Below are 19,705 nucleotides of genomic sequence, written 5' to 3'. Positions count from 1 at the left end.
CTGGATGGGGCTTGGAGCACCCTGGGATGGTGGAGGGGTCCCTGGAATGGGATGAGCTGTAATTAAGGCCCTTCCCACCCAAAGCAGGCTGGGATCCCATGGGATAACCAAGGAACCAACCCAAACTCATGATCCTACAGGAGACAGGAATCCACTGACTCCAAGTTTTCCATCTCTGCAGGTGCCTCCAAACCTCCAGGCTGGAGATGAATCATTTGAATAATAAATCTCAGCACCACTCAAGGAGTACAGGCTAATGAGCACAGGCTGTAATATCCACCTACTGCTGCCTTTTTACCCTGAAATACTGATTGCTGAAAGACTGAAAGCAAAGATCCCATCAACATAGAGGGCTTATGGTTATCATAACATTGATTAGTTGTTTTAATTTGAGATTTTTGGATGGGATTCCCTGTTCCAGCACATAAAATTTTCCATTGAAAGCAGATTTTGTCATTCTTTGCATGAGATACAGTGGTTAGTGTTAACATGCAACCAAAAATTTTATGCAGGCAAATAAACTGACTTCCTTTTCTTTGGGCTGCCTTCCAAAGCCCTGGTTTTAATATCTAATGTACAAAAGTCCCAGAACACTGCTTTATATTAAAAGCATGAGCCAGAAATGTCCTCAGAGAACACTCCTGAGGTCAGGATTTTTCATTTGTTATCCAAATAGGCCTCCATACCTAGATGGAAATATGGAATCACCTACAGCACATTTCATGTCTGCAGAGGAAAACACTTCAGGAACAGCATTTAGCACGTCCCACTGAATGGTGTGAACACACTGGGAAGGATTTAGTCACTTGATTCCTCTCAGGAACAACAGCTGCAAGGATATTTGGACTTTCTCCTCAAAAGAACTGAGTGTGGTAAAAATACAAAATTACAGCACAAAGCTGCAGGAGCTGAAGCCATGGGGGTGGACAGAAAGCAGGGTGGGGTGGGATTTTGGGGAGGAATTGTTCCCTGTGAGGGTGGGGAGGTTCCCAGAGCAGCTGTGGCTGCCCCTGGATCCCTGGGAGTGCCCGAGGCCAGGCTGGAATAACCTGGGATGGTGGAAGGTGTCCCTGCCATGGCAGGGGTGGGAACAAGGTGGATTTTAAGGTGCCTTCCACCCAAACCATTGCAGGATTCCCCACTCTCAGCACCCCAGCAAAGCCAGGCAGCCAAACTAAAATTCACCTTGGAAACCAAGAGGGATGTATGATTGGGGGGAAGGTTTGGTTTGTACCTGAGCCACTGTAGGAGGAGGATGAGGGGGTTCTCCTGGAGAAGCTTTTCACAGCCAGGCTCTGGCCTCTCTGCTTCCTCCTCCAGGCTGTCCTGCACTTGGAGTCGATGCTCTGCTTGATGCGGTACCAGTCCGACTCTGTGATGCCAAACTTGTAAAACAGGTGGCCTGGAATGGTGGGAAGAGAGAGAATTGTAGAAATACAGCAGAATATAGCACAGAAATATCTTAGAAAGGCCATGGAATAGGACAGACATTGTGGAGTGAGAGCTGGAAACAGAAACAAGTTTCAAAGGACGGCCTTACAGAAAAGACTGGATACTTTGGAGAAATAAAATTCTGAAAGATGCATTGTAGTAGGACCCATGAGGGGCAGTTTGGCTTTAAAACATCTACAGCATGGTGTGGCAAAAGCTGATGGACCAAGAAATACTTACAATGCATTGTAATTAGGAAATAGGTGGTTTCTGATTGTGATGGTGTGAATTATAACATCTGTACTGTCTCAGCCTTCTCATGAGACTGAACAGAATAAAGGTTTAAACATCTCTCAGTTGCTCCATGTCTAGGTCAGAAAGGCCTTAATCTGACAATAATAATCACCACAAACCTGCATTTTCCAGAAAGCACAGAGAGGTCACACCCAGTCCCACACACCAGGCTCTGCACCTGTGCAAGGAGCCCCAAAGCTGAGCAGTGACAGGACTCCAGCAAAACCCATTCCCAAAAGTCAGTAACTGTTCACCTGCACAGTTCTGGGTGTAAAAATGCAGGGAATTTTAAAAATGTCAAATGTGCAAGGAATTTTATCACCTGCACTGGGGTCTGTGAAAGCTGCACTGTTCCAAACCAAGAGGAGGATCCAGCACCCCAGAGCCAAAGCTGGAGCAAGGATTATTCCTCACTGACAGTACCCCTTAAGTCTGACTGTACAGAACTGCCTCCTGCTGAAGAAGGAAAATGCATAAAACTCCATATAAAGAAAAAAAAAAAATCAACTCTTTTAAAGCTCAGATCAAAATGGATCTAAATCCAGTAAAAAACACAGCCAAAAATGAGGATCCTCTGCAGAGCTGCTCCCAGAATTCAGGCACTTCAGGAGCCTCAGGGTGAACTCTGCAGCCCCTGGTGCTGAGTTACCAAAGTGTTCATAAACACGGTGAGGAGTGGCTTTAAAGCTGGGAATTTAACTGGGAATGTTGTGCACTGTCAGCTTGAATTATTGCACACTTTCACCATTTCACTGGAGCTTCTGAGGGGTTTGGAGCACTAAAGCACCAACACTGGAGAGCAAAAGACTCCAAACCCCCCTGGCTGCAGAATGAAAAAAAAAAAACCACCTGGAAAAAATCCATTATTTGCCCATCTGAAAAATGGATTTTTATATGGACAGGACAAGGGGAATGGCTTTAAACTGACAAAGAAAGGGGTAGGTGGGATTTTGGGAAGGAATTGTTCCCTGGGAGGGTGGAGAGGGGCTGGGATGGAATTCCCAGAGCAGCTGTGGCTGCCCCTGGACCCCTGGCAGTGCCCAAGGCCAGGCTGGAGCAGCCTGGGACAGGGCAGGTGTCTCTGCCCGTGGCAGGGCTGGAATTAAATGAACTTTAAGGCCCTTCCCACCCAACCCATCTCAGGATTCTCTGATTCAAACCCCCCACATTCAACCAGAGCTCTCTGAACATTTAATATGTTAATACTCTAAACCTTCTGGACTCCAAAATTCAGAGGTGCAACAGTGAACAAGCCAAGGCTGCCAGAGATGCTTTTACTCCACAGGGCAAAGCTTCAAGAATCTCTAAAATTCTCATTTTCCTTTCCCTACCCTGCAAAGTAAAATAATCTTTTCCACTTTTCCACTTACTGGGCTTTCCATCTTCCTCTCAGATGGGCTCCTAATCCTGTGAAGGACTTGCTTAAGCTGTTGTATATAGAACCTAAAGAACAGGATATGGGCTGCTCCTGCAAGACAAATGATTTGAAGCCTGGAGCCACAAAATTCCAGGTTTGCACAAACTAAAAGCTCCACAGTTTCCTCTGCACTACAAATGAGCCCAGAGTCCTCAAAGCCTGAAATCTGCAGGCTCTAACAGAGCCAAGAGGAGAACTGGATTTCTTGTGGCATAATTTTTAAAAATAAAATTGATTTTTTCCAATGCTTTATTTCTTTTTTTGTGGGAGCAATTTGAAATGAAGGAGAGAACACACAGGAAGAAAACACAGGACCCCAAAATCTACTTCAAAAGTGCCTTGAAGTCCCCCAAGATTTCTCACTTCTAAGTGACAGCAAGGACCCAGAGAAGTTTACAGCCCTGTGTGGTGTCCCCAAACTGGGAAAGGAGGAAAATGGGCAGAAATTCCAGTTTGCTGCTGTGCAGGGCTCCTTTCCATGGGTGTCAGCAAAAGCAGAGAACAGAATGAATTTCAGCTGTAAAATCTGTGCAGTCACTGTCACAATCTGAAATGTTGGTTTACAACCAGGTCCTGAGCAAGACTTTTCCTACCAGGAAAAATCTCAGCCTGAAGGCACTGGAGGAGTTTATAGGGAGATAAAAAGTTCCCAGTGGCATTAAAAACATGATTTACCTGCAGGAGAGAGAGAAACCCCCAGAAGTGCCCACAACAGCAGAGAGTGGAGCGTGCTGCCTGCTCCCTAGCCAGAAGTGATTGCAGGCAGGAGAGCTCCCAGCATGGCCCACTCCCAACCCAGCCAGAAACCAGGATACTGGAAATGAGACCTCTCCCTTGGGGAAATCCTTAGGAGAGAAAAGGCAGGAGTGCTCCAGGGAGAAGGGATTTGAGGGTTTTTTGGATCATTTACTCTCCAAAGCTGCATCAAACACTGATATTTTACACAGCACAGCCTCCATGAGCCACAGAACAGCACTGAAAAAATCCAGGCAGGGATATAAATCAGCACTTGGACCAAAAGACAATGATTTGGAAGATGGATGCCCATAAAAGAAGAGAAAAGTGCAGGATTTAGATGATTTAAGACTGGCTGAGTATGTTTTTAGTGATCTTTTCATGAATGGTGCCTCAAAAAAAAAGATATCCTTATTTTAAAACAATAAAAACCCAAAGTTTGCTTTTTTCGGGGGAGGAATCTCATTTCCTGAAGGAAGCTTTCCATAAAAAACACTCCAGAGACTTAAAAATAATTCAGTGATTTCCTAAATTGCAGGAGTTGGGGTGATTTATACAGACAGAGAGATCCTGGCTGCAGCTTGGGAGACAAAAAGGGCTGCAAAGAGAATTCAGGGAGCCACAGGGGAGAAAGGAGGAAATCAAGGATCAACATTCCAATCTGAGCAAGGAAAAGCTCAGGAAGAATGCAAAAATCAGGAAAATTCAAGTCAGCTTTAAAAGGCAACAGGTGCAGCAGGGATGAGAGACACAGGGAGAGAGCTGGGGGACTTCAATTAAAATTAAAAAGAGCAACACAAGCAGCTCTGAAATAAATCTTTCTGTGGTTTTTAAAGGAAATAAAAACTAGGAAATGCAAAGGGGAAAAAAAAAGCTTGGGAATACAAAGGAATACAGATTTGATTTGGTACAAACACAGAGGTAGTGCCTGAAATGATTCAACACTCCCAAATTTTTAGAGGATCTGCTGTAAAAAATAAGGAGAGAAAGGGTTGGAACTTCCTAAAAACCAGGATTAATTATAAACTAAGAAAATCCCAGGAAAACCACGTTCCTGGGGAAGTAATCCTCTCTTTCTGAACGGTCAGAAGTCAAGGAGCAAAAGACAAAACAATCCCCATAGAACATGGAACTGTAAAGAAATCAAATTAAGAACAAATTGAGGAGGAGGAGATCAACACCAGACATGAAATATTCCATCCTCATCCCACATTCAGAACCAGCTCCTAAAAACCAAACTCCATGGCAGGAGTTCCATTTGTACACCCCGAGTTCCTGCTGCTTGCCATTCTCCAGGAATCACAGATTTCCCTGGAAATTTCTAAGGTAAATCAGTCTTTTCATGCACTTGGCAGAGTTGGGCTGAGGTGGCCCAGAAATTCCTGCTGGTTTTGGTGCCTTTGGGAAGATTTGGGGAAGTGCAGCACAGAATCCAACAGCCAGATGTATAAAATACAAATGCATTTCTATTAAATACAGACTCCAAGCAGATTTGGGTCACTGCTCCTTCACTTTCCAATTCCCTCTAGTGTTTAAAACGTCAAGAAAAACACAAGGATGGGGAATTCATCCTAAAGTGATGGACAGAATCCTTTCAAATTGACAGGAACATGATGGATCCTACAAGAAACAAAGGCTCCTGCCTGCTCAGAGAGGAGAAGGGGCTGATTTTTTTGGGGCTTTGGCTCCCAAAATTCATTTATTCCCAGCAGGGCGATTCATTTGGAGTCTTTTTGATTAAACCAAGAGCACATGACAGCAAAATCTGCTGCTCCAAACACGGAGGGAGCAGAGGAAGAGCTGAAGCACCTCTGGAATTCCTCCCTGAGCCTTCAGGCTTTGATTCTGCAAAGCTGATGCAGGGCTTGCCCTGCCCATATTGAAACCATTGGAAAGCAGGGATTGTTTACTCCTGGACAGCTGGGGGATGATCTCCACAGCTGAGGCACTTCCCCCTGCTCAGTTTGGGATGTTTAGGTTTGGGATGCAGGAGGGGAGGGATGCCAGAGCTTTGGAGGCTCCTCCAATGTCACACGCCTGGAAAATCCATCCTGGCACCAAAAATTCCCTTTCCAGGCCATTGCTCTGCTCCACAACGTCCAAAAAGAGACAGGAGGAGCTGCTGGGGAGAGGGAGGAGGGAAGGCAAGTTCAGCTACCAAGTCGTTAGTCTGTTCATTAATATTTATTTAGGATATCTATCTGAATAGTTCATCTTTAACAAGTCACAGATTCAGAGGAGACATGAAAATTTAAGTTATTTTAAATGCCTTTGCTCTTCAAATTAAAAGAACCCTACCAGAAGTTTTAAAAATGAAAAATTAATGTTAATTGGGATCTAGAGTCTCCACATTCCACCAAGGAGTCCTGTTCCTGAGCAGGAGAGCTGCTCCACTCAGTCACACCTCAGCACCTCTCTGGAAGAGCAGCCAGGCTATTTGCACCTACTTTACAGCAAGCAGAACCTGGTTTATTCTGATTTATGGAAGGAGCCATCAGCATTCAAATATTGCCATCTAGTGGGGTGTCAAATTCCCAATGTGGCAGGAAAAGATGGATTTTTATCTGCTCCTGGGTTTGCTCCATCCCAACTCCCCACAGGACCCAGCAAGTGATCCGAAAGATTCTGGAGCTGCAGGAGCAGGGAGAGGCTGGGCTGAATGAATGAATTAATCCCTGCAGAATTAATTAATCCCTGCAGAATTAACTAATCTCTGCAGGAACAGAATGTTTGTGATGTTCCTGGAATTCCACATGTTACAGAATTCCCAGAGGGATCCTTCAGTCCCTTTCCTGATGGTGACAGAGCATCCACTGCTGTTTAATAACCTGAGTACAATTATTATAAATTAATCAATCAACCCCTACAAGAAAATAATTCTGGACCAAACAGAGGGTCTATAATCTGAGAAAACTCTTCCTGTTCTCTGCCCCAGGTCCCAAGTTACACCAGACTGATGACACTGGACAAATGGCATTTGCTTCTAGTTTTTTCCTTCATTAAAAAAAAAAAAAATCTACATTTATTCCTATTTTGTCTCCCATTTTTAAAAGAGAAGACAACAGCTGCAGCAGAAACCTTCCCAAAGGGCCCATCTTCAAACTTGTCCTTTCCCTCTTTGCACACCCCAAAAGGCCTGGAAAAGCCTGGAAAAGCCTGGAAAAGCCTGGAAAAGCTGCTTTTGTGAGGCCAGGCTGAGCACCGTGCTCCTGGCCCTGCAGCACTGCAGACCTGCTCACTCCAGCACGTCCTCGAACCACGTCTGGCCAAAAGGGAGAAGCACTGAGGGGTGGAAGGAGGTGCAAACAGATGGTCCAAGTGACCTCATACATTCATTTTCTGGTTTCTGGAGAGGCCAGCACTCACCAGTGCCTGACAGCACATCACACACGGTGCAGTTACACACAGCAGTGGGGACTGACAGCCCCACCACGGCTTTGCCAGGAATGGAAAATTGAATTTCTCACTTGTCTAACACAAGGACAACAAGAGGAGTGTGAAGAGGAGAGACAAAACACACAACTTATTTTCTTTCCCCAAAATTGCTGCCTTTTTTTTTTTTTTTCAGATTATTAACAGGGCCTGGCCAGGAAAATAATTGAAATCAAGAGAAGTGCCCAGGAAAGAAGCAAACTGCAGCAGCGAGTTCCAGCTGAAAGCAAGGCCAGCAGTGATGCCATGGATGAGAACTGTGGTGCTGAGATAAACTCAATGGGTTCTCCCATTATCTTCTTGCCTGGCCTCAAACGAGGTTATCAGTGCCCTGCATGTGGCAGCATTTAATTGATTCACAAAGCAGCAGCTCTGTGGAGCTGGAGCCAGGCTCGTGCAGCTCTGAGGGACACGGCGTGTGAGAGCAGCAGCAGCACGAGGCCAACAGAAATTAAAGCTCTTCAGACAGGAGAAAAGCCCAACAGAAAGGCTTTCTTTCACTGCTTGCTTTTTAAAGATGTGCTGAACTCTCAGACTTTGCTCCTGGGGAGGAGAGAGCCCCACAGCTCTGCAGCCTCTCTGGTTTTGTCCCCAGCAGGTGACACCACCGGTGGCCTTCCCAACAAAGGCAGCCCAGCTCCCAGGGGGAGCAGAGCCCCTGGCAAGGCTGAGAGCTCAGGCTGTGACAGCACAGAGCTCAGCAGGACCTGCCCAGCTCCCCCAGTCTGCCACGGGCACGCTGCTGCACAATTGGGCAAAGTCAACCCTTCCACCTCAAAGAGACCTGTCCTCCCCCCGAGCCACGCCGAGGAGCAGGAGTGTCCCACAGGGTGAGCTGAGCAAGCTGGAGCAGTGCAGGGTGTCCTGCCCAGGCAGGGGCTGGAAGGACAGATTCCAGCCCCTTCCAAAGCAAACAGTTCCAGGGTGCTGTGATAACACCACAGAACAGCCTGCAGTCCCTCTCTGTTTCCCAAGAACTGCAGCCCGTGGTATTTAACACTGGGAGAAGAAAATGTTGGCAAAAAGGATTTCCAGGGACCACAGGATTAGCTCATCCAGCAGACACAAACCACAGGACTCCTGTTCAGGCTACCAGGGCTGGGAAGAGGAGTTCTTACCCTATAGCCTGAGGAACCCTGAGCTGGGGCCAGCAGCTCAGGGATGCTCAGGAAATTGCTGGGATGGGCTCTGCCACTGCCCCAAAGCTCCAGAGCATCCATGGCTGATTCCCGAGGGAGCTGGGGAGGGACTGAACCAACAATTACCAATATCCCAATCACAGAAATCACCACTTGCTGCTGCTGCTGAAATGTTAAAGACACAGGACAAAATGCCAATTTGGATCATTTTTCCTTGGGCTCTCCAGCAGTCTCCAGATGGAATCCAAGGTTTGGATGCACCTCTACAAGTGCTGATGTTCAGGACTGTGGCATGCTGGTGTGACACTCTCAAACCATGGGATGTTATTCAATACTCTGACAGCCAGCCATACTCTGAATATTGTGGGATATTCAGAAATGAGACACGAGAAGCTCCAAATTATAAACAGGAAATGAAAGGAAGACAAAATATGCCAAAAAAGCATAGAAATATTAGGAAGGGAAGAAGAAAAAAAGGAAAAATTGGTAGAGTTAATAAAAATGCAGTAATAAAAAAGGCTTTTGGAAGTGGGAAAGTGAAAGAATAGAAAATATTGATGACATTCTGTATTTATAGTGCATGTCCTCAGTAACTGCAATGTTTGTTTACAGCACCTGAAGGAGACAGAAGCTGGAGAGAAATTATTTCCAGGGGTCTGAAGGGGCAGGACACAAGGGATGGCCTCCCACTGCCAGGAACGGGGTTAGGTGGGATTTGGGGATGGAATCATCCCCTGGGAGGGGCAAAGAGGCCCTGGAATGGATTCCCAGAGCAGCTGTGGCTGCCCCTGCATCCCTGGCACTGCCCAAGGCCAGGCTGGACAGGGCTTGGAGCAGCCTGAGACAGTGGAAAGTGTTCCTGCTATGGCAGGGGATGGCACAGGATCTTTACAATATAACTATAAATATACACATGTAAATATAAAACTATAAAATATAACGATAAAGAATTGGTGCACACAGCCCAAACCACTCCAGGATTCCATGATAAACATCTTAAAAAACAGCACCAGCATGGAGTGTCCCACAAAACATCCTCTGGTGAGAAACATCTGAGCTCAGCTCATCCATGAGAACTTCCTGCCCTTCCTCCAGTATTTCCAAGCAGGATAATCCCCAAGAAGGACAGAAATGTGATCTATTTGCTGTTTATCCTGCTGTTATTAAGCTCAGACTCCCCATGAAAAGCTGGAGCAGCAGTGCTGAGCTCCCCACACGTTTTCCATGCCACCAGAGGCAGCTCCAAGCAGCCCAACCTGCCTGGGCTGTGGGCAGCAATATTTCTATTTCTCTTTCTCTCTCCATACATAAACTCATCCCACTGACATCAATTCCACAGCCAAATGTGGTTCCTATTAAGCAGCCGTGTGTGGGCTGCAGCTCCAGAGCTGGTGTGTGGATTTTTGGGAAGCAGAGCCAGTGTTTAATTCCATTTGGCCTCTGCTGAGGACACAAGTCCTTTCAGAGTGTATTAACATCTCTTTCAACTCCTGCAGTAGGAGAAGTGCTCCCATCCCTACTGCAAGAAATGTTTTCTAGAACAGGAGCACAAGCTTTGATGAGGGATTTCTTTCTGTGCTGTGTTATTGTGGCTTAAAAAGTGAAGTTATTTGGCACTTGAAGCAGAAAATGCATCATTCAGAGTTAAAAATCAGATTTTATCATTAGGTATTCTCAGCTAACACTTTGTTTCATGGTATTTAAAAGACAGGGATGCATTCTGGATGAAATTTAAGGGAAATGGGAAAATTCACTCCATGAGGGTGGAAGCAGATGGGAAAATTCACCCAAATTTTTCAGCAGTTTCCTCCCCTCTGTGAACACTGGAGGGTTTAGGTGGGGGATTTAAGTTTTTGAGTTGTTTTTTTTCTCAGCAACAATCCTGTCCCTAACAAGAGAGTTATTTCCATGTGCATAAATCATTCCCTGAGCAACAGACGCTGTCTGGAGCCAAAATAAGAATTTTGGGGTCCAATAACACAAGGGCACAGGTTCCCCTCAATGCAATTCATGAGTCTGGATCTCCTTCCTCCCCCTAACCAGAAATTCTGCATTAAATGTGCAGGTTCTGATGTTCCATCCTCTTAGAATAATGAACCAGAACTGACAAATCAGTGGGAAAATGATTGGTGAGAGTCTGAGAAAACCCATGTGCAGAGCAATGGGCTTGCAAGAAATAATACACAAAGTTACACACAATAATATATAAAATATCTGTGTATATAAATATGTATTATAAGTAACTAATCATATTTTGTTTTCATTTAGTTACTTTGATTATTTTGAAGAATAAGAACTACTGATGAATTTTCTTTTCTGAGCTTCAGAAATCCCCTCTCCATTTCTTCCAGCATGCCATGGAAAATCATCTTTTCTATGGCACCATTTCTTATAACAGCAAAATTCTGAATTTGGGAATCTGTTTTTTCCAACTTGCTCGTGGAAATTGCTGTGAAATCTCCAAAGAACTAAACCTGTATTTTCTGTTAGGCAAAGAAAATTACAACTGGGGATGTTCTTGGATTGTATTTCACCAGCAGAAGTCTCCATTTTTAGCAGGGCTGAGGTAATGAGCTATTTAATGACATAGATTGTGTTTAAATCATTCTGGTTTCTTGCCCAAAAGCTCTCCTCAGTACCACTGCCACCCCACAAGCAAATTCCTACCACAAGTGAAAATTTAGACTTCCAAAGATAAACTTTCCTCTCCTCTTGTGGTAAACCCTGTGCAGAGCATCAAGAATTTTTAATAAACACACAGCTCTTCATTTTCTATACTTTCTGCATATTACACAAAATACTTTCTCTATTAAATACAGATTTGCTTGGTGTTTTTCTTATAGAAAAAAAAAAAAAGATGGAATATCTTTGCACTGACAAACTGCAAGAAACTTGAAACGAAAGGAAAAACAAAATCCTTTCTATTTCCTTGGGCTCCTCTGGCTGTGATTGGCACAGGCCAGGCTGATGACATTGGATTTTTCATTTCTGGTTGAATTAAGTCATCCAAGCATCATTTGCTCAGAGCAGAAGCAAATCCCACTGTGGGGACCAGCACTGAGGGGGTTCCCATGCCAGGGACACTCGGGTTTGGGGTGATTTTCTGGGAGAACACCTCAGGGATGAAAAGCAGATGTGTGTGGACAGGGAAAGGGGGTTTGGGCTGGCAGGGCTCTGCCCAGGCAGGGATGCAGGGATGGAATCATGGCACACACAAACTCTGAGCGTGGCACAATCCCATCCTCGAGAGCTGAGTGCTCCACATTCCTCACCAGGCTGCTGAATCCAACTCCACTCCCACCTAATTACTGCCAGTGATGACACATGAGCTTATTAAGTGAAATCATCATTCCTGGACCACTGTTCTCACTGTTACATTTGCTGCTCCATCAAGTTCTCCTGTGTTTTCTTTGCTGGTTGCCACAGGATTCTTTGTCCTCGCTGGTAGCAGATCAACATTTCACTGCCCAAACCAGACTTCTCTGGCCAGATCCACACAGGGTCTATTTTTTCCAGAAATCCCTAGTTTTTTATGGCCTGGCTCCCAAAAGAAAACAGCACAGCAGCCAACAGCAGGAAGGAGAGAAGTTGTTTCAGATACCTGGATCCCAAACCATGCCCATATCACCAAAGTCAGACACTGATTGCTGCTCATGATATCCCCTGCTTCACATCTGTGCCACTCCAGACCTTCTCCAGCTGCAGGGATCACTTCTATAATCCAGTATTTTCATGGTCAGGATGCCTCACAGAAATGACATAATCCCCAGCCTGAGCACTTGGTCACATGGACACATTCCTTCCCCATGCTCACATTGGCAAACATCTCATCTTCCTCCACAACCAGTTACAAACTGACCCATGTGATTTGTGCTCTCAGGTTTGAGAGATGGGAAAAGAACTGCCTGGGAATTGCTTTAACGCTGATGCAAGATCCATTTCTTAGTGTTTCTAAAAGCTTTTAACAAAAATCTGTGTTTTAATAGCAACATCATTGACACTGATGAGATAAGCAGACAAGAAGGCTTTGGAGATCAGCATTACTTTGAATTACCATCTCTCTTAAAAATACACATTTAATGTGTTTGTAAAAGAAGCCAAAAGTCTTCTGCTTCAGGTAAATAATGAAGCAAAAATTGTCCTAATGCAGCCACTTGAGTGGGGTAGATTTGGTTTTCAATTTCCCCAAAAATAGCCTGAAAACCACTGGAAACAGCAGCAGATAAGAGGAACACGTTTCCTGCCCTCACCAAACACCATTCACATTCCCTTCCCTGTCACTATCCCACAGCCACTTCTCCAAACAGCCCCCCAAATCATCCCTTGCTGACCTGTTCCTAAGCCTTACCTGGAGTTTCAAATTGCCAATTCCATACAAAACTCACCAGGAGGACAAATTATTCCCACTCCAGATCCACCGGTGACTACACAGAACGTGACTATAAAGAATCTGGTACCAAGAGGACCTCCAGGTTTATTAGAATCCAGTTCAAGGATCACTCCTGGGCCTGCCCAGACACCCCAACAACCCCAGCCTGTCCCTGGGAGCGGTGTCCAAACACTCCTGGAGCTCTGGCAGCCTCAGGGCCGTGCCCATTCCCTGACTGCAGTGCTCAACCACCACCTGGCAGAAGAAACTTCTCCCAACATCCTGGTTATGCTAGTTTCTTGGAAATAAAGCACAGGGAACAGACTTGGCTGTCCTCAGTGTATTCACTAGAAGTCACCACAGCAGAACACGATGCTCACGTCCAGATTCCTCTTTTCATTTCAAACCAGTGGCTGTGCCTTTGTTCTACATGAAACCACACTTGATTCCTTTTAAATTAACAAATATCGTGCCTTTAACACAAATAATGTCAGTTCACAGTTCCATAACAGCTTAAATAATCCAAAGGCTGGTGCACATGGAGCAGACAGAAATCCAACAGCGTCCTGCCATTCCTGCTGTGAACCTAGATTTTATGATCCTGAGATTGCCAACTTTTCCCATCACAATCTCAGCAAGTCTTTTGAAAAAAGAGACATAAATGGGAAGTCAAAAACTACGGTTCAAGACCATGCTGGTTTGAGCACTTGAACAGTATTGGAATTTGTGTTACTAATTCTTTCTGCAGTATTTACTACACTCATAGCTGGCGATTGCACAGATGTCAGAATTCAGAATCAAAGACTGAGGAATTTCTGGTGAATACCCACCAACGGATGTAAACCACCCCATCAGGATTTCTTCCTAAAACCCCTAAACCTTCTTCATAAACAAAAGCCACCAGAACACCTCAGCACACATCAAACACACTCTTAAAATCTCATTTAACCCATCCGTTTCTGCTTTATCCGCACGTCCAACTCCCCATCTCACTCACAGCGAATCCCGTAGATCATGAGAGGATCCAGCTGCTTCTTGCCGTGCTTGCCCTGGCCCGAGAGGTTGGAGATAGCCTGGATCTCCCTGTGGAAGAGGTAATCCAGCAGGGTCAGGGCCATCTTCTCGGCCGTGCGGCAGTTGGTGCTGATGTGCAGCATGTCTGCGGGCGTGATGGGGCAGCGCACGCGCATCTCGGGGTTGTTCTCGTCGCCCAGCCACGTCCCGTTGGGGTAATCCTCTGAAACACACATGGGCAAAGGCTGAGCAAGGAGACAGGCTGGGGTAATCCTCTGAAACACACAGGGGCAAAGGCTGAGCAAGGAGGCAGGCTGGGGTAATCCTCTGAAACACACAGGGGCAAAGGCTGAGCAAGGAGGCAGGCTGGGGTAATCCTCTGAAACACACATGGGCAAAGGCTGAGCAAGGAGGCAGGCTGGGGTAATCCTCTGAAACACACATGGGCAAAGGCTGAGCAAGGAGACAGGCTGGGGTAATCCTCTGAAACACACATGGGCAAAGGCTGAGCAAGGAGACAGGCTGGGGTAATCCTCTGAAACACACATGGGCAAAGGCTGAGCAAGGAGACAGGCTGGGGTAATCCTCTGAAACACACACGGGCAAAGGCTGAGCAAGGAGGCAGGCTGGGGTAATCCTCTGAAACACACAGGGGCAAAGGCTGAGCAAGGAGGCAGGCTGGGGTAATCCTCTGAAACACACAGGGGCAAAGGCTGAGCAAGGAGGCAGGCTGGGGTAATCCTCTGAAACACACAGGGCAAAGGCTGAGCAAGGAGGCAGGCTGGGGTAATCCTCTGAAACACACAGGGGCAAAGGCTGAGCAAGGAGGCAGGCTGGGGTAATCCTCTGAAACACACAGGGCAAAGGCTGAGCAAGGAGGCAGGCTGGGGTAATCCTCTGAAACACATAGGGAAAGGCTGAGCAAGGAGGCAGGGGGGGTAATCCTCTGAAACACACAGGGGCAAAGGCTGAGCAAGGAGGCAGGCTGGGGTAATCCTCTGAAACACACAGGGGCAAAGGCTGAGCAAGGAGGCAGGGGGGGTAATCCTCTGAAACACACATGGGCAAAGGCTGAGCAAGGAGGCAGGCTGGGGTAATCCTCTGAAACACACAGGAGCAAAGGCTGAGCAAGGAGGCAGGCTCAGGACACAGCCAAGATTGCTCAAGTTTGCATCCTCTCCCCCACTTTGCCTCCTGGTGTCCGTGGGCTTTCCCAGCTGAGCGCAGCGGGATCGCAACGGCGCCCACTGAGAGAAAGAAGCCCAAATTCACCCAGCAGTGACCAAAAGTTATTGTTGTTCATGTTCTGACCTACAGAGCAACTGGTGCAGCCAGTCCAGGTGTCCAGCTCGCTCTCAGAGATCTCTTTTATTGAGAAACCACTCCAGGCCCAGTGCTCTCATCCCCTAAAAATGGAGGTTACTGCAACTCTGGGATATTCTCAAAGCACAGCAAATTTCAAGCAGCCAACAGCTTTGAACCTTGTTTTTCCCCAACCCCAAACCCATGAGATTAAAGCAAGGTTAGGCAAGATTACAGATTTAGGAAATTATAATCAATAGTGAACACTAACTTGTTTAATCATTTAAAAGGAGTACATCAAGGAATTACAATAATTTAGGATGTAACCAGAGATCCCAAACATAATTTGGGTTTTTCCTCATATTCACTGGCTATATTATTTTCTAAATAATAGTTTCCCAAGGAACAGGCCCAGCAGAAAGATAATTATTCACTCACTAATCATTTTCCCTCTTATTCAAATATAAGACCATCAGTACCACAGCTAGACCTACCTACACACACACTCAATATAGTAAGAAGCTTTTTTATTTTTTTCCCAGTTTGTCAGGGGGGAAAAAAAGAACACTAAGGATTTAATTAAATAAATAAATTGAACTCAAAGGAATATTAGGCCCTCACTTCAATTAACCTGTGCAGACAATGCCAAAAGTTGATGGATTCAAGACTAAGCAGCAACTGGAAGAGAGCTCAGGACCAACCCCACCTCAAGTGGAGGATGGAACACACAGCCAAGGATGAGACTCCCATTCCAGACATAAACCAAACCTCCAGAATTCCTCACACTGCTAATAGGAGCTGGGTAGGAAACAGTCCAGCAATATTTCAGTGTCCACTGACATGGACCATTTGGATTTGATTTCCATGTTTGCTCAACCATGGAGTAAAACAAGGTTTGCTGACTGAGGGGTCACTCAGCCCTTCCACAAAGAGCTTTACAGTAATTTATTGTGTACAACATTCAGTTACAATTACATTTATGACTTTTTATTTCATTAAGTGATCTTAGAGCAGAGTTTTGTATATAGACAAAGTCCCCAGTTCCTGGTTTCCAAAACCCTTCCAGTCCCCAAAGGAGGTGACAGAGCTCAGGTCAAACAGCATTTCCTTTTCACACTGAGCAGCACCCACAGCAAGCAGCATCTGGATATCCAAATCCTGCCCTGGGGTTTATCAGACTACAAGCCAGAAGAACTCAATAAAATAGAACATAAAAGCAACTCCAAACACTCCAAACTGCTTTTCCAGCACGACCTTTGGGTTGAGTCTCCCCACATGTCAGGGCCGAGTTCGCAGCGCTGAGTAACGACAGGATGAGGCAAACGTTGGGTTGTGCAATCCTGATTTATCACTGTGAGCAGCAGATTATCAGCACGAGCACAGCCCCACAACCAGGGAATGGCTTGGGCTGGAAGGGACCTTAAAATTCTTCTCCTCCACCCCTGCCATAGGCAGGAACACTTTCCACTATTCCAGGCTGCTCCAAGCCCTGTCCAGCCTGGCCTTGGGCACTGCCAGGGATGCAGGGACAGCCACAGCTGCTCTGGGCACCCTGTGCCTCCTCACAGGGAATGATTCCTTCCTTATATTCAGTAACTTGCAAGGAAAACTATTTATTGTTGACATATGTAGCAACTCATCCCTCAGATTTTTTTCTGCTGAAATCAGAACTTCATGCCCTGTCCTGAATATATTTTTATACATTTGCAAATTGTTTGTATTTTTTTGCCTTAATTTGATCCTTTCTTTTTTATCCTGAGCCAGGATAGGTCACACTGGCTGCTTTCTGCTCCCAGTACCAGGTGCCATCCGAAAAATAAAGTGGTTTGGATGAGTTGTGCCTTGTTTTGCATGCCACTGTGTCTGGCCTCACCACAAGTCTGGTTACCATTATCAGGGAAAACAACAGGCTGTTCCTCAAGATAAATGGACTGGGTTAGAAAAATTTGGGCAGATCTGGCAAAGCAAAAACATCTCTGGATCAATGTGTACGTTTTTCAAAGAAATTCTAGGAAGCCTGAATAAATTATCCTCCAGCCTATCACAGCCTTTCTGCCTTACAGCTCACAGGATTGCTGTTGGATATAGGAATTTTTATTCCTTATGGAACACCTTTTGCCTGCAGACTTTTCTAACAAACGCTGTTAACCTACATGAACCAAAGATTTTGTTCAATTTGCAAAATCCTCCCTTTTTTCTGCTGGCACAGAGTCCAGAACATACTGTTTTTACCACATGCAACTGTTCTTTTATTGCTCCCAGCCTGGAAAAAAAGACATTATCTTGTTATTCTGACCTATGACCACAATCCCCCCACTAAATTATCTCTTGCATTTTCCTCCTCCTTTCAAACAGAAAGGGAATTTATTTTATAACCATTTTGCATTAAGCATGACTGAAGTTAACCATGAATCCACTGCAGCTCCGTGAGGGCACAAAAGCTGAATTATTCCTTATTTTAGATCAAAATCATTCCTGCCAAGCTGCCAACACATCTGGCACTTTGCAGGGAGCAACCACAGGACTGGCACCCAAAAATCTGGTGGAAAGAGGAAATCCAGGGCCAGTTCTGAGTGAGGCACAAACACCCTGAGCTCTGGTGTGGGGTGGAGGAGAATGGATAAGGAAGGAGAAAACAAATTGGGAACTGGATGGAAATTCCCTCTGAGCAATTAAACACATAAACAGCATTGACTAAGTCTGGATTATTGGAGGCTCCCAGCACTGAAACACCCTTCAATGCACGTGGAATGGTTCTTCAGGTGCATTCTCAGGCTTTAGAGGTGGTATCTGGGTGGAGTCTGGGGGGGGATAGGTTATTTAGTGCATGCACTGTAAAAGCCAGACTCCACCCCCCAGCACTCACAGCCATACCCTGCTGCTGCTGCTCCTTAAAGACTTCCAAAAACGCAGCCAACGTCAGCTGGGGAGGAAGGGAACACTCAAAGAACACCCTTCCCTTCAGCTCAGTGAAGTACAACTGCACACACTCACCTGGAGCCCAGCTCTTCACACACCTTCTCATTTCGCCCTATTTTTCTTTAATTAACTGAGGAAGAACTTCATTCCCTGGAGGGTGGCAGAGCCCTGGCACAGCTGCCCAGGGACAATGTGGGGTGTCCCTCTCTGGAGACATCCCAAACCCACCTGGATGTGTCCCTGCCCGGGGCTGGGTGATCTCCAGAGCTCCCTTCCAACCATTCCCTGACTCTGTGAATTTTCCTGAGGACCCTGCTGCCCTTTCAGGGGAAAGGAGCTTCCTTGCCCTTTTTTACACCAAGATCAGATCACCACTGAGCATTTCTCCTCCCAGTGCAGAAAGCCCTGCCAGCTGTATCAGAGTACCTCTCTGCACTCCCAGCCCCATTTCCCCCCACACCCATTTCTAGTTCCTCTTCACTGTTCTTTTTTCAACATCACAAAATTTGCCTTGATCTCCATTCTGCTGAACCCAGTTTGCTTTCCAGAGCTGGTTTTGACTTTTTTGCTGCATTATTTTTATCTCCCAGCACAGCTAACCATCCATCCCTGTTTGGGACGTGCTGCCACGCAAACGAGGAATTCTCTGGGAACAGGAGGAGCCAGTGTGGGGTCAGCAGCAAAAGAAGCCCTGTCAAGAGAACAAAAACCAGACAGGGGCTGCTCTGGACGTGCTCTCCCACCCAGGGAAGTGACAGACACTGAGCTGTTCCATTTTTCCATTGGGATAGGCACCCCTGGTCTGACATGAGCCTAAAAGCAAAACCAGGCTCTGCTCTAGCCCCAGGAGCTGTCAGTCATTCCTTTAAAACTAGGGAAAACAAAAGGGAACACCTGCCCACAGGAATACTGGAATTAACATGTTCCATCACTCCAAGAAGTTGTGTTTATTTTACTCTCAAGGCTGGGTGCGAAGTTGGCAGTGGCAGCAAAAGACTGGTAGGTGCAGAGAGGCAGAAAGATGAATTAATCTTCAAAAAATTAAAATAAACCCCGAAAAAACAAATCCCAACTTAGAAAAATAAACCTCAATTTCTAGAGAAGTTAAATAATGTTTTGGCTGATGTATAGAAGATTCAACATCAGCATCATGTGGAGGGTTGGAACGAGATGAGCTTCAAGGTCCCTTCCAAGCAAAACCATTCCATGATTCTGTGATCTTTTAATGAGCTCCTGTCAATTAGCAGAAGTTCACAGGGGCAGTGATTAATTGGCAGAGACTCCAGAGCACTGACTTTATTAATTAAAAATCATTAAGTCTGTGGAAGGGAGGGACAACCAGGCTGTAACTTCACCTCCAGATCCAGGAGTGGGAATGAAAGCTGTGCTAAAAGCAAGGTTCAAGAGCTTTAAAGTCACATTCAGCAAAACCTCCTCCAGCACAACATGCAGCTCAGACATTGGGAATTCTGCCTGAGGAACAGCACACACAGCCTGGGCACAGAGCTGGAGCTTTTCACTGGACTGTTCTTGTGGGGGGAAAGAAACGTTTCATTTCCTTGTGAATATCAAAGAAAAATCCCAGATTCATGGAATGGTTTGGGTGGGAAGGGACATTGGAGATTATCCAATTCCAGCCTTGACACCTTCCCA

General features: G+C 45.8%; 1 protein-coding gene across 1 annotated transcript in view; it reads right to left on the bottom strand.

Annotated features, from left to right (window-relative positions):
- The window catches only part of BANP (BTG3 associated nuclear protein), a 109,966-nt gene that overhangs the window by 59,563 nt on the left and 30,698 nt on the right, over positions 1-19,705 (bottom strand). The window contains exons 7-8 of the mRNA XM_059857495.1: positions 13,815-14,054; positions 1,235-1,402 (exon numbers count right to left, since the gene is read on the bottom strand). Coding sequence (XP_059713478.1) covers positions 1,235-1,402; positions 13,815-14,054 — 408 coding nt within the window. The remainder of the gene's footprint in view (positions 1-1,234; positions 1,403-13,814; positions 14,055-19,705) is intronic.

This window comes from Haemorhous mexicanus, chromosome 12 (assembly GCF_027477595.1).
Source record: "Haemorhous mexicanus isolate bHaeMex1 chromosome 12, bHaeMex1.pri, whole genome shotgun sequence".
In the NCBI taxonomy this organism is placed as follows: Eukaryota; Metazoa; Chordata; class Aves; order Passeriformes; family Fringillidae; genus Haemorhous; species Haemorhous mexicanus.
This window is presented reverse-complemented; position numbering and strand designations above follow the sequence as displayed.